Source organism: Ascaphus truei, chromosome 4, assembly GCF_040206685.1.
Source record: "Ascaphus truei isolate aAscTru1 chromosome 4, aAscTru1.hap1, whole genome shotgun sequence".
Classification (NCBI taxonomy): Eukaryota; Metazoa; Chordata; class Amphibia; order Anura; family Ascaphidae; genus Ascaphus; species Ascaphus truei.
The window spans coordinates 187489320-187505346 of record NC_134486.1 but is presented as its reverse complement, the minus strand read 5'-3'; the positions used below and the strand labels follow the sequence as shown (position 1 = coordinate 187505346).

The following is a 16027-nucleotide window of genomic DNA, read 5'->3' as shown; positions in this document are numbered from 1 at the left end:
CCCACTCTCTCTCTCTCTCCCCCCCCCACTCTCTCTCTCTCCCCCCCCCCACTCTCTCTCTCCCCCCCCCCCACTCTCTCTCTCTCCCCCTCCCCCCCACTCTCTCTCTCCCCCTCCCCCCCACTCTCTCTCCCCTCCCCCCCCCACTCTCTCTCTCTCCCCCTCCCCCCCACTCTCTCTCTCTCCCCCCCCCCCCACTCTCTCTCTCTCCCTCCCCCCCCCCACTCTCTCTCTCCCCCTCCTCTCCCCCCCCACTCTCTCTCTCCCCCCCCCACTCTCTCTCTCCCCCCCCCCCACTCTCTCTCTCCCCCCCCCCCCACTCTCTCTCTCCCCCCCCACTCTCCCCCACTCTCTCTCTCCCCCCCCCCACTCTCTCTCTCCCCCCCACTCTCTCTCTCCCCCCCCACTCTCTCTCTCCCCCCACTCTCTCTCTCTCCCCCCCACTCTCTCTCTCCCCCCCACTCTCTCTCCCCCCACTCTCTCTCTCTCTCTCCCCCCCACTCTCTCTCCCCCCCACTCTCTCACTCTCTCCCCCCCACTCTCTCTCTCTCTCTCTCTCCCCCCCACTCTTCTCTCTCTCTCTCCCCCCCACTCTCTCTCTCTCTCTCTCCCCCCCACTCTCTCTCTCTCTCTCCCCCCCACTCTCTCTCTCTCTCTCTCCCCCCCACTCTCTCTCTCTCTCTCTCCCCCCCACTCTCTCTCTCCCCCTCCCCCCCACTCTCTCTCTCCCCCCGCCCCCACTCTCTCTCTCCCCCTCCCCCCCACTCTCTCTCTCCCCCTCCCCCCCACTCTCTCTCTCCCCCCCCCCCCACTCTCTCTCTCCCCCCCCCCCCACTCTCTCTCTCCCCCCCCCACTCTCTCTCTCCCCCCCCCCCCACTCTCTCTCCCCCCCCCCCACTCTCTCTCTCCCCCCCCCACTCTCTCTCTCCCCCCCTCTCTCTCTCTCTCTCTCTCTCCCGCCCCCCCCACTCTCTCTCTCTCTCTCTCTCCCCCCCCCCCCCACACACTCTCTCTCTCCCCCCCACCCACACACTCTCTCTCTCCCCCCCACACTCTGGATCTCTTATTTACCCTATATATCTTACTTGCCCTATACTACACCGAAATAACCTATACTGCTGTCTTCCAGATCTGACTCAATCACACGGAAGACATCGGAATCCCCCCCTAACCCAGAAGACAGGTAGGGAACACCTTCCCTCCAATGTATAACATTGCGGGAATGAGGGTACCTGGACATTGAGGGACTGCGGATCAGGTAAGATCCCAGGCGGGATTGCCGCTTTAGATATTATGAAGCGGGGGCATCCAGACACTGGTTAAGAGGTTCAGGAAACTAGTCATTCACACCTGGCTTTTATTTCTAGATCTGACATTTACACACACACATACACACACACACGTAACAAGGCCTAATTGTAGTATAATGTAATACAATAAATACATTTATGTCAAAAATGAATGTTGTTCTGACTAGGAATTTATTAAATGTATTTTATTTATATATTTTATTTTAAAGCGGGGTTGGGGGCGGGGACTAGGTGGCGAGTAGATTTTTTTGGTTGGGCGAGTAGGTTTTTGGGTGATTTGTCGAACACACACACATATATATATATGTGTGTGTATGTGTGTGTATATTAGTGTGTCACCACAAGATTATGTGAGTGAGTGTGGGCATGTATATGTGTGCGCATGTATGTGTGCGTGTGCGCATGTGCGCATGCATGTATGTGTGCGCATGTATGTGTGCGTGTGCGCATGTATGTGTGCGTGTGCGCATGTATGTGTGCATGAGCGCATGTATGTATGTATGTATGTATGTGTGCGTGTGTGCATGTATACGTGTGTGCATGTATATGTGTGTATGTGTGCGCATACGCATGTATATGCGTGCGTGTGCATATATATCTATATCATACAAACACATACATACACACCTAAGCTCTGCAGGGTCCTGTGCCTGCAAAATGTCTCTGTAAAGTGCTATGTAAAACTAGCAGCGCTATACATGAACAAGCCATTATTAATTTTAATAACACATTGAATTGTACACATTCACATAAAATTAAATATACATATTGTTTACAGTATTATATATACAGATTTGATTTTAAATGAGTTGTTAATATTTAACATTAACTACACACGTGCAATGGAATAAGGTTTAATTAATTAATTCTGAGCTACTCCTTTTCTGCTGCTGCTCTGTCAGTTCTGGGGGAAGATCATGTGACCAGGCAATGACTGATACATTTGTGCTCCATGCTCGTGCACGGCTGTGGAGGGGGCAGGACTCACAAAGGGGTGTGCCAGAGCCTGTTACAGAAAAGGAAGGGGTTGTGCCTTTCTAATGCTATAGAATGCTATAGAAACAAAAATGCTCGTTACATTAGAATACATAAAAAATTGTCTTTCAAAGTTGTTTTTAAAAAAAAAGAAATGCTACAAGTATTTTCTCACAGTACAGAACTGATTTATTAAAAAAACCACACATGCAGGATATTGACTGAACTGCAGCTTTAAGGTTAGAAAAAAAATCACTGGAGGCTTTATCCTGACAAGAGGGGAGACCAAACTTCCTTAAGGCTAAGTCCCCGCTAGCGCTGATCGGTCGGTGCTTGCGGAGGAGACATACATATATAGATATAAGTAAATCCCCGCTCACGCGGTGCGTGCGGCGCTCATGCGCATGCACACACGCTCAGCCGCGATCGGCGCTTAGCAACACAAAAAAATCTATACTTACCGGCGTGCTCAGCTGGTAATGTGCATTGCATATGTAGCCCCGAGGTTATTTTTGACTCACTGACCCCCCTCCGCGAGTGCCGAGTGGTCGCGGGTGCCGCCGGAGGCAGCGACGGACCCGCCGGCACTTCGCGAGGGGTGGGGGCCAGTGCAGGGAGCGCTCGGCATCCCTGGAGCTCCGGCGGCGCACCCGGCTAGCGGGGGGCCACCATGACATTTTGCGCGAGCGTGCGCGGGATCGCGCATGCGCAGATAGGGGGTAGAGAGTTAAGGCAGCCCCAGAGAAGTCGCGCAAGGGAAAGGTTGCAGCGGCCATTAGGCGTTCGCACATGCGCAGGGGCAAGTGCGCACGCGGCCCCAATGCACAGACAGCCCCCTGGGAACTACAACTCCCAGGAGGCATAGGGAGACAGGCACCAGGTGCCTGATAGGAGCCAATAGGGCTGGAGGATTCCCCCCACAGGAGAAAGGATACTTTTCGTGGGCTTAGTGTCACGTCAGTTGGAGCTGGGAGCAGGAAGGGGAAGGTGGGGTGCATGGAGCGAGTGGCTCTTGCACCAGGTGAGGATCCCCAAGTCCCAGGCAGGCCCCAAATCCCTGTTAGGGTAGGGGGGTAATTGATAAGGGACGGCCCGAGATAGGGAGCTTGCCCTTAGGTGTGACAGTGTGTGCTGTGTATTGCTGCTGCATGTTGTTGCTGTATGTACCGAGTGCAGTGTGTGTAGCGTGTGTTGCTGTCTGCAGGTTGACTGTGGGTGCAGTGTGTCTGCTGCAGGCGCTGTTAGTATTAGCGAGTTATTAGCTAGAGTTAGGACTGGGACGAGCGAGGGGAGTGGGGCAGGTTATTAACCCCGCAGGCCCTAGGAGTTTCCCCAAAGCCCCACAGGTTGCTGTACTACAGGGACAGGCCCTAGGTTAGGGTTCCTGTCACGATAGTGCCAGTTAGACAGATTGGGACACAGCGGCTGCTGCTGTTCCTGGGAAGCGGTTCGGACCCACGTTGGGGTCCGCAGAGACTTTTCCAGAGTGGGACCGCCCTGACGGTCCCTGTGTCCGGAGTTCGGTTGGGGATCAGAGGACGTCATGCTACAACTGGACCCTTTGCGAAGAGTTGCTGACCCGAGCACCGGAGTGCTCGGCAGGTATCACACATTCCTAAGTGCACCACCGGGCCCTTAGCTTAACTGTGACTGCGCAGTCACCCACGATCTCTGCGAGAGTGCGGGACATTGGGTGGGGGATTACCGAACACCAACATGTAAACTGTAGCCTCTGAAGCTGCTATACTCCTATCTAATTTCAACCGCCCTATTGGCTAAGCTGCAGCATGTGACAATCCCCTGAGGGATACCGGGGCTACATAGGTCTGAAGCAAAATGTTCAGAAAAAAACATGCAACTGACTCAGTAACTGTTATTAAGTAGCCAACATAATTAAAATGCCCTTAATGTATCAAAAATTTAGTATTACTAAACAGTGGACTTCTATTTTATTTATTGGACCTAGGTGCAAGTGTTGTAAGCAACACTTTCCCCCTAAATTAAGAGACTACCGGTACTGCTGTTACCTGTTGGCTCACGGAGGAGCCAAGCCTCCGCCACAGGGAGCCTGGGGTGGTATAATCATCATCTCGGTGCAGCGCCTCCACCTGCGAGGGGTTCCCGGCATAGTGGGAGAAGCCCCTCACAGGAACCAATAGTAATAGTAAAAAAACACACAGTATATAATAACCTTTACTGACAGCATATATAACATAACACCACCACATAACACATAACACCACCTCCCAGTTAAATAAACACCCCACCCAGTACCATCAGTGAGTGTTCCAAAAGTATATCGAGTGCTAGGCACCAATACCCTGATGTCCCTTTCCCAGTGTCCAGCCCACCGAAAAGGTGTAGGGAGTAGCACTATCCCCTGAACTGTTGGTGCACTTGTTGAGGTACCTGCCGAGTACTCAGTGCGGCCGACTTAGAAATGAGGATCCATCTGATGCAGCGACGTGGCCCTCTGCGATGATGTATGCCAATGCGTTGGGTGGACTCCGGTAGGAGGGTCTCACCTTTAAGAGTCTGATAGCACCACAGTGGTCTAGTCCCAGACCACAGACTGCGATCACCGCACGGCGTCTTCACTGTGTCCCCGGCACTACAGTAAAATGGGGAAGCATCCCTATCTAAGGGGCTTTTCCTGCAGCAGCCACAAGCTACACGTGAGTGAGGCCTATCTGGGACCTATGGGGATTCTCTGGCCTACTCTGAGTGCCACTGACACTCCCTTCCCCTTGTCTGCCCTGGCGCCAACTGACTAACTGCCCTAACTGTCAGCGCGAGCTCCCTTAGCACAAATACAGCAGCCCTATTGGCGGCTTGTGTTCCACCTTACTGGAGCCCCTGGGGCTGCTGGAGGTTGTAGTCCCCAATGGATCTATTCCTCTAATGACCGCCGCTCCAAAGGTGCTCCTGCGCAAGCCCTGTAATGGCTGCCGCAACTACTGGCACCTCTCTGCGCATGCGGTGTCTCACGCAGCTATACTCAAGATGGCGGCACCCTGTCCCTCCTTCCACCGCGAAACTCCGGCGACCCGGTCGCCTTCTCTATCAGTCCGCAGTTCCTGCACATCTCACGGGGTGCGCCCACCCCATCTCCGGCACCCACGCACCGCTGCAACCTCCCCACCCCATTCTACATGAGGTAAGGGGAACCGGAGAAAAAAGTGAAGGGGGCGCCTATAAGGAGACCTGGCCATACTTATATGACAAATTAAAACACGCTTAGCCATTTTGTTTGGGCATATTTTGAATTGTGGGCAAATGTGTGTGCTCACGATTGGATTCTCTATTTCCCCCCTCGTTTTGCTCAGTACAGGTGCACTCTAATGCCATAAAATGATGGATGTTTAATGCTCATTCACATTGGGAGACCAGAAACGTACTTGTGGTCTCAGACATTATCCAAAAAACTAGCTGTTTATGGCCTTGCATGCCACCTGCTCCCTACAGTATGTGGACAAGTGCACGAATAGCTGGTGTGAAACAGATACGGTACATGACGGTAAGGTTTCTGAACACCATCTCAAAGAGAGATGATTTTTGATACCGCCGGACTTTGCTAAATTTAAAGTTAACGTTCAATTTAAAGGGGACATATACAGTACTTCACAATGTTGATCTTAAAAAAAAAACCTCAAAATAGATAACCTAAGTTGCAAAAAGCCCAATTCAGCAGCAGGGGCCCTGATTCCAAACATGTCTCCCTTGGCGCCTGTGAAGTGGGCAGTAATCACTGGCCTGTCAGTCACTGCCACCCCCGCTTAGTGAGGGGTGAGGGAGCAGGAGGGGTGTAGTCAGCACGCTCTGCCCACCCTTGTTCTCAATGCACACTGTGACAAGGAGAGGAGTGTCTGTGTGACAGATACACTGACACACACACACACACACGTGTAGGGGGGTAGCTCCTGTTTAATATGTGTGTACACACACACACACGATTGCTACATTAAGCTGCAAAGCAAAATAGATAAAGATTGCATAGAATTGAGACACGGGAAAAGCGGAAGTTTCTAGCACGTAAATAGCAAGTAATTAGATAGGCCATGTACAGATGGACAAAACATTTAGACCCATATTTACTAAGCAGTGCTATCCCACAAGATGCTTTCCAGTAGCAGAAGATACCTTATGGCCCATGATGCCTTAAAGAAGCAATCCAAGCCAGTGAATTGTTTTTTTCTATAGGGTACCCGGAGATGAAATTAACGGGGAGACCTCCTGCTTCAATGCTATATTAAAAACATATATTTTTACAAAAATTGACATCTTGAATTGCTCCTTTAAAAAGCTAGAACTGGGTGACTGAACACGGTAGTTTAATGACTGCAGCAATAGTATAAAATTGACGTCGATAAGAGAAACAATAAGCCAGTTTATTTGAGGTTAAAGATTAAAGCTTTAAAAAGGATTACAAAAAAAAAAAAAAAAAGTGTCTGAGTTGTACTATTAACACATTAAATACTGCCGTTTATATTTTCCCTCCCTTGTCATTCCAACTTACCTTACTGCATAGAGATCAAAGCTTCCTATAGGCATAGAGAACAAAAACAAGCAAAAAGACAAGGTAAATCACATGGATAAAAATAAATAATAAAAAAAAGAAGTTGAAAGTTATTAGTCCAGTCCCGCACATCTTTTTTATGAACCCAAAGACAGCAAGTTTTGCCATTTCATGATAAACGTTCAGTCATAGAAAACAAATCTATTCTTCAAGTGTACGAACTATGAGAAATGTGAAAGCTTCGTACGCTGTAATTTAAGCTATGAAGAACTCGAATGTTAACCCACTAACAAGTATCACAGCCTACATTTCTTCAGGACCAAAAGAGCAACTAGAATGACTTGATAAACTATTTAATTATTAATGAATCATAAATAACAAAAATACCTTAAATAAAGTACTAGAAAATCACTTAACACCAATACTAGCCCTAATGTATCATTTAGTATGCACCAACTGAAAAAGTTGCCAATCAGGGAGGGGCATGTAACATTTAGGATGAGTTTACATTATTTTATTAAAAACATTTTACAAAAGCACTTAACATTTATAGATAAGAGATGAAAAGTAGAGTAAAAAAAATGCAAACAGTACATGGTGTAAATAATTTATCAGAATACTACATGTCTCCATTTTCTGTGACATAACATACACTGAAATTTTAGAAACCTAGATAGATAGGAGATAGATAGATGTTTAAAAAAAAAAAAAAGTGTGTCAGGTTTGGATGCTGAAATGTTGGGAAACATTATCACCTCGATGGAGATGAGACTAGATAAAATTATTCATTTATCTTCATAGATGAGCATATAATGCTTAGAGCTTTCAAAACCATCCAGGCCCCTTCTTCATGTCATGTTGCTCAATTCAAAAGGTTCCACAACCTAAACTAAATCTACACTTCTGTGTCATACATCCTAGCTAAATCTTCAAAGAACAAAAATTGATTATTTCTAAAAACAATAATTTTTCTCTTGTTTGTGTAATATCAGGTGCAGAACATCTGGCAAATATAATAGTTACCATATGACAAACTGCACACTACTGCAGGTTTAAACAAAACTTTTTGAGCGTACTTGTCCGCTCCCAGAACCTTAGTATCTTCCGTTTAAACAATATATGCTGTTTAGCGCAAGATTTTAAACCTACAGGAGATGTGTAAACATAAGTTCGTATTTTCTCTCAATAAGTTTATTCAGAAACGTATAGTTCTCTGAAGAAATATATTGATTTAAATAAATCTGTTGTACAGTATGTACGTATATTTTTTGTCATTTAGCTCCAAAGTACGTGCTTTACAAACCAAACATAAGAATAATGGGAAATATAACACAATATATGTATCAAACACAAAAGCACGATTTGAAAATGAATCACTGCCCCAGATAACTTACAATATGGAGTGCTATGTTGGGTAGGGTGACCAGATTTTCAAAATGAAAAACCGGGACACATTAAAAAATTATTTATAAAACAAATTACATCACGTGACGCACCCAGTTGCCATGACAACGAGACACTGACGTCAGGCGGTGGTGACATGTTGCATCATGTGATGCCTCGGCGCCATAATGCGTCCATTGTCATGTCAACTTGATGCCGCATGACGTCACGGAGCGGCTCGTTGTTATGGCATTGAGCATTACGTGACGTCGCGCAGCCATGTTATCGAAATTTGGAGGGGAGGATACAGCAAAAGGCAAGATAAATATATCTCCACACAGAGCCACTGACCCACACACAGAGAGCCACTGACCCACACACAGCCAGTGACACACACACACACACACACACACACTCTCTCTCTCTCTGTGTCCTACCTGTCACTGTGGAGCATGGAGGGGGGGAGGCCATCTTGACTGGCAGCTGGCACCTCACTGCTGAGGCTCTGCTGACACTAACCCCGCCCCCACATCTGCTGTCAGACCGGGCTCCGCTCTCCTCTCTGCCTGCATTCTGTGCTCTCTGCTGCCCCCCTCCCTCCCCTCCCACCCTGCTCTGATGGCCAAATCCAGAACAGCCACAAAAAAAGCGAACATTAAAAACAATGCGGGCAGCCATCAAAAAACCGGGACAGCCATTAAAAAAACAGGACTGTCCCAGCTAAAACGGGACACCTGGTCACCCTAATGTTGGGAGACTAGTACATGGTGTAGATTATAGTGCCTGGCCAAAAGTACTTGCCAGGTGCCTTTTAGGTATCAGAAGTTATGGAGTATTGAAATGCTGCATTCACTGCTTATTGCAATCTTTTACAACCAATGTGTAACTGCTCAGCATCTTACAACACAATTTGTAAAATGTCACCATGCACACAGTACTTCACTCTCCTGCAAACTTTACAGCCACCAGTATTCAATGTATTACTATATACCTATATAAAACAAATATATAACGCCATTATAATAATAATAATAATAATAATAATAATAATAAATAATATATATATTAGTAGGTAGTATCTTAGTATCATACCTTAGTAGGTAGTATCAATTTTGGGGTCTGACAATACTACTTATATACAGTGTTGAGCAACATATTTTTGTGTGTGTATATTATATATATATATATATATATATATATATATATATATATATATATATATATATATATATATATATATATATACACACACACAAAAATATGTTGCTCAATACTGTATATAAGTAGTATTGTCAGACCCCAAAATTGATACTACCTACTAAGGTACACATAAAATATATATACCCAAGGAGGCAGAAAAATGTATAAATAAAAAAAGGGTAAACTGATGATGCTAGGGGAAAGTAACAAATATAAAAAAACACACAGAGAAAGAAAACAAAGACAATCCCCTAAGCTAGCACTCTAGATAAACTACAAAGAATATATATACTAATAAGAGTTGGCAATAAAGACCCGAATGCGCCTAAAGTGCAAAAAAATGAACAAGATTTTATTAAAGCAGCAAGACACACTGACTTAAAAACATGAACAAACAAATGGCAGCTTGTAAAAATAATTAGACTATGAAATAACAAAAATGAATGCTGATAATTGAACCAATAAGCTATGATGCATATAACTTATAAAAGTAATAATATAATAAAGCAATCAAAAAACTAAATTGGAACAAAAATAATTAAACCAAAAGTAGAAATTCTAATTGGTTAAACCCTATAGCTATAATGAGCAAAGAATATATTCAAGGCATATGGAAAAGTATGTAATCAAAAATACTATGTGCAAAGACATGAACATAGATAAAAAATATACCTTAGAACCAAGGAAAAAATACAGGGGAGGGAAAAGAAAAAAATTAATTCCAAACAACTCATACCCTGATCAGCAAATACAAAAATAAATAAGACACCCTGCAGCATGAAGAAATAAAGTAACCATGGTCATAGCACATAGAAAGATGGTAACAAGGTTGAGTACTGTTGTACAAAAACGTGTGCTGAAGAAAAATAGCAAATATGCAGATTGACAGGCACCACAATAGACAGAATCACAAGACAGCAGAGGAAAATATACTCAGCTGTCGCCAGATAGCGCACGGGTACCGTCCTCTGTGGTGGAATTATCACTGTCATCAAAAAATTCAAAAAAGATCCATGGCTTCTATGCTGCAGGAGCCACGCAAAAAAAGTCACATAAAGCTGCCAAACGAATACATTCTACGCGCTTCGCCCGTCGGTGGGCTTCATCCCGAAGTGATAGATAGATATATATATATATAATTATTTTATTATTTATTTTTTAAAACAAAATAAATATGCAATCTATAGGTCACATTTATTAACTTTTTTTTCCATATTCCGTTTATAGACTAGTATATGTCTGTGTACACAAACATAATTTTACATAAACATAGTTGTAAGAGTGCAAAAATGACACTATATTATTGTCAATATTAACATTTATTTTAGAAAATATTACAATATGTTAAATTGTCGGATGTATAGGCCTAAAAGCCTCCCAGGGCAATTACAAACATATTTATAATATATCTCTCTCTTTTGTTAGAGACTTGCACCTAAGAAAGCTGTTAATGGTCCAAAATAGCACAACTTTTTATCCAAGAGAACTTTTGTTTTAGATTTTAATATTTAAGTTTAGGAGGGGAAAAAAATATTTTATATATATATATATATATATATATATATATATATATATATATATATATATATATATATATATATATATATATATATATATATATATATATATATATATATATATATATATAATACTGAGTTAAGTTATGGTGAGTAAAAAAAGGGACAAAAACCCTCCACAGGAAAGCAAATATGCAAATACAACTGTATGCTCATCTGCATGTCTTAGGCAGGTCTGCAACCCCGCCTTTCCCCATTGTCACCCAGCATACAGCGCTTCTACTGCAGCAAGGGATTCTGGGAAATGACATGCAAATGAGCACTCAGTGCCACCTTTTGTCTCAAGCTCGTATTACACAAGCAAATCCTCAAGCCAATGCATGCTGTTTTAAACACAGCTTTTAGGCAGAGGCTGGGATGAGATGACATGCAAAGCCATTAAACCCACTCACAGACATGTTTCAACCTTGATGGGTATCATCAGTGTGAGGTTGGTCTTAATGGCTAAGCAGGTTGTAGTATAATATCTATAGTAGTAGTAGTAGTAGTAGTAGTAGTATGTAGTATAATATCTATATATATATATATATATATATATATATATATATATATTTTTTTTTTTAAAACCAGAGACAGAACATAAAACACAGACAAAGCTCAGTTTTAGCACATCCAGTGGAACTCATACACGGTACAGTGCCTAAATATATATGTATAAATATCTATTAAGTAAAATGGTCTTTTAGTTTGACATTTTTGGCCAAAATTGTTGTAAGCCCCTGAGCCAACTTCACGGCAGACCACAATTCAGGGGTCCCTAACGCTAATAAAAATTCTTAATAACCTGTGTAATAACAGGAAGAATGATTTATAGTAAATATGTCAATATTAGTTGCAAAGTTCTATATATATATATATACTAGCTGAGAGACCCGGCGTTGCCCGGGATGTAATGCGCGCGCGTCAGTCGGTGGGTGTGCACGCGAGTGTCAGTGGGTGGGTGTGCGTGTGCATCAGTGGGTGGGTGTGCCCGCGCATCGGTGGGTGTGCGCGTCAGTCGGTGGGTGTGCGCATCAGTCGGTGGGTGTGCGTCAGTCGGTGGGCGCGCTCGTCAGTCGGTGGGTGCGTGGGTGGGAGACGGTGGGTGACTTACCTTGACCGGGTGGTGGTTCCTGGCGGCAGACGGTTCCCCTCCTGGCACTGATATCCCCGTGGCATGTGGCTGGGGCAGGAGGGAGGGGCAAGAGTGGCAGGCTGGGTACTTCATGGCTCCCAAATGTGTGCAGGGGCAAGAAATGGCGGCGCGCAGGAGACACGCGGCCGCCCCAGCGCGAGCTTACTCTCCCCCGGCGTCACCCACCCCAAACACACCACCACAGCCCTCCTGCTGTGCTGGAGGCTACACCGCGCAGGCAACCTGCGCACCCGGCCCCCGATTACGGCCGGAGCCCCCACCCCAACCGGCAGCCAACAGTAGCCGGACCACTGGGGGAGAAGGCAGCACCGCCGCAGGGGAGACAGGCGGGAGACACGCGCTCCCGGCCGAGCACACCGACCATCTGCTGTGATGGAGGCGGGACTGCGCGGGCAACGCGCGCCCCCCATCCGTCGAGCGGGAGGGGATCAAGCGGCCGCACCAACGGCTCCCAGGCATCATAAGCGCACGGTGATCGAACCCCCTCCCCCCCCCCGTGCCGGCATCAAGCGCCCAGGCCAACCGGACAATGGGACTCCGGGTACGTTCGGGCACAGGGACAGGGAGGGTGGGGGGTGTTTGGAAGTTGAGGTGCGGTCCAGCTGATGGGGGAGAGTGAGGGGCACCGGGAGGGGATTGTGTGTGTGTGTGTCCCTGTGTGTCCTTTGGCCCGTCACTCCGTCTCAGGCCAATGAGAGGTGTGCGGGGGCGGGCCAAGGGACCAATGAGATTTCCCCTACGACAAACCTATACATTTGCTCGCCCCGGGCGAGTGGATTTAACCCCCGGGCGAGTAAATATTGGCCCAAGCAGCACACGTTTGGTACTAGGTGGCGAGTAGATTTTTTGGTGATTTGTCAACCAGTGTGTGTGTGTGTGTGTGTGTGTGTGTATTATATATATATATATATATATATATATATATATATATATATATATATACATACACACATATATATTCCTTCATTATACAGCACAACTGCATAACCTTATAACAGTCTCAAATAAATGTCTTCACTCTATAGCAAAGACCTAAGCAGAATTGCTTAGCATCTCATCATACTGCTTGCCCCATTGGCTGCATCTGATGCCTTCCAAACCCTAACAAGAACAAATCCTCACTAATGGTTATTGATGATAAGAGGACATAGGGGACTAGCGATGCACAACAGAAACATTTAATGTGTGGTAATACTATGAAGAATGTGCCAAACAAGTTATATTTTCAGAAGAAAATTTTGTGTTTATAGAGATAACTAACATTGTACGATAAACCAAATGTAATTTTTTTGAGGTAACTACTATATGCAACTCAGAAATACCCTCTACCTTAAATATTACAATCACACACACACAAACTATATTGTAAGTGTAGTATGCACACACAATACAATTGTTAGGCACAGAAAACACCTACTTGTGCTTAAGAAGCAGTCTGTAAACCTTATAAAGCAGCCTGTAGAAGAAGGACCATCTTCCATGTCTGCTCCCCAAAATAGTGGGAGAGGTGGAGACGCAAAGGAAGGTGCCCCTGCCCTGTAACCAGCCCGGTCTCTGGATCTTGTCACCACTGATATCAGCAGAGGTTCTCTCCTGGCGACTTCCAGGTGCCGATGTGTGAATCCGAGCAATCCTACTGCTACACCCCTCCCACCCTGGCAATTTGCAATATATTGTGCGCTCACTGCTGACGGGACGTGGGAGAGTTCTGTCTCTGTCCTGATAGACCAGAAGAGCCGCACGGCAGGAGCAGCAGCAGCAGCGACCTCTGAGTGGAAAGGACGGGGCGTGTGAATAGCAATGTCTGTGGGTTACTGCTGCTTCTATGCCTACTGCTGCAGCTCCGCGGTTTAGCGAAGGGACCGGCTTCCCACCTACTACCTCCCCTTCTACTCCACCCACCAGACTTTGTATCCTTCCTTTCCCTCTCCTCCCTCTGCTCGGCTCCTCCTTTACCCGACTTCCTCCTTTGCCGGTGATAATGTGAAAGGAATAGGGTGGGGTACTGGCAATGGGAGGAAGAGCGAAATCAGACGCTTGACATACAGGCAGTAGAGAAGGGAATGGGCTCGCCTGCTAAGGGCTAAGCTGCTACTTGAATGCAGGAGGCGGCTTCGTCTACTGTTGGTTGTGCTGAAACTGGGAGGGGAGTGGAGGCTGCTTCTGTCTCTGGTTCTGTTGTTTTCTCCCTATAGCAGGCATGGGGATTTTAGGGCGTGATGAGAGGACTCTTTTTGGGTTGGACATCCTTTATTATTTTTGTTTTTTTAAAGAAAAAAATATATATTCAGGCTGGACCTTTTGCAGATCAAGAGGAATGGAAGAGGTGGGTTTATTACAAGTGGAGGAGAGACGTCAGAGGCAGCTTGGTGTATCCACCTCATCTACAGTACCAAAGCTCAGTGCATTTAAGACACGTATACAATACCTACTATCAGCATTTTTAGTAAAAAATAAATAAGGATTTTTGTTTTAAATGCTATACACACAAAAGCATGCACGAGAAAAAATATTGAGATGGGGTCCCCCAATTGACTAGTGCTACAGAGCATTTACCCACTCATGAAAAAATGAGAATGACTCACTGCAAACCGGATCACATAATGTCCTTAATACATGCTTGAAGCTGTAGGCATTAACCCCTAGATGGAACACGGTCTAGCAAGGATGAAGAGAGTTGTATGGGGGAAGTCCTGGAACCCTCCCAGACCTCTCATAAACATCCGAGAACAAAATAAACCAATGAACCTGGGGCAGCTCTCATTAAGCAGTAATGTACTCACATATGTCCATGTGTTTCCGGGTCTGTGTGCTCCTTTGCAGACAAAACGAAATCACCTGTACCGATGAGGAGAGGTGAATCAGCGGGCACTACGATGCAGGAAAAAACTGCTGAGGCTGGACTGTGCTGTAAATTATTTCCTTTATTCAAACATGGATAAAAAGAGGAGGGGAAGCATACCCCTGCACCTCTAACGCGTTTCACCCGGCGATTGGGCTTTTTCAAAGAGTAACATTACCCCCGTGCGTGAGACACTGAAATACCGGAAGTAAACCGGACGTGACGTCACTCAGCCAATGAACTGCGAGTATACCACAGATGGCATGATGGGAACCTGCATTCATGGCTGATGTGCGCTCGCGCGAGATACAAAGGCATCAGTGTCATGCGCAATAGAGACTAATAAGTTAAAAACAAAGAGTATTCAGTTTGCAATCCATTATAACCATAATTGCAGTTTGTTTTGGTTAATCATTAAACCTCAAGTCCCAAACATATAGTGACATATATGTGATAGTATATACATAAAAATGTTCATTGATTAATTTGTTTTTATAACTGCGGATAGCAAACTTATGATTACAATGATAAATTAAAAACAAGTAAAGTCAAGGGTTAATAATAGATATTTCCAATACATTAATATTCAAGTTCTTAACTTCCATATAGACAGTGCATATTTCAAAAGTTCAATAAAATCATATTTAAATTCTAATAGAAAATATTAATGACAATAACACCAGTGCAACTTATATTCAATGTTAATACAATTATAGCAATAAATTCCACACAATTCTTCCATGAAGCTGTAATCTATTTATATTCTGAAAAATGTTTAGATCATAATATACAACACCAATATGAACACTAAAAACCTCAATTAGTAATGTGTTCTCAAGGGAAAGAAATTGGGTGGCTAGGAAAGAAGGGGAATGGAGGGGAAAGCGGGGGGAACGGGGGGTGGGGAAAAGGGAAGGGGGGGGGAAGAGGGGAAGGAGAAGGGGACACGAATTGCAGATATAATCAAAAGTACTTTTACAAGATACAAAATACTCAACGTTGCCATGGTACAAACATGTAGGATCATAAAGTGATTGGTATAATGCAGGTTAAATTATCAAGGTACAAGAAGCATTAAATGTGGTCCAG

General features: G+C 45.0%; 1 protein-coding gene across 6 annotated transcripts in view; it reads right to left on the bottom strand.

Annotated features, from left to right (window-relative positions):
• Positions 1-14164, bottom strand: part of PDE10A (phosphodiesterase 10A) — a 938782-nt gene extending 924618 nt beyond the window's left edge. For 2 of the 6 annotated variants that reach the window (XM_075596714.1, XM_075596715.1), the window contains exons 1-2: positions 8622-8662; positions 6802-6826 (exon numbers count right to left, since the gene is read on the bottom strand). Coding sequence is in view for 4 of the 6 variants with exons in the window: in XM_075596713.1 (XP_075452828.1) it covers positions 13514-13577 (64 nt within the window). In the remaining 2 variants the exon portion in view is untranslated. Of the gene's footprint in view, positions 1-6801; positions 6827-8621; positions 8710-13513 lie in introns of those variants that run through there. The other 4 variants (XM_075596710.1, XM_075596711.1, XM_075596713.1 and 1 more) reach the window with 3 other exon arrangements.
• Positions 14165-16027: the final 1863 nt, after the last annotated feature.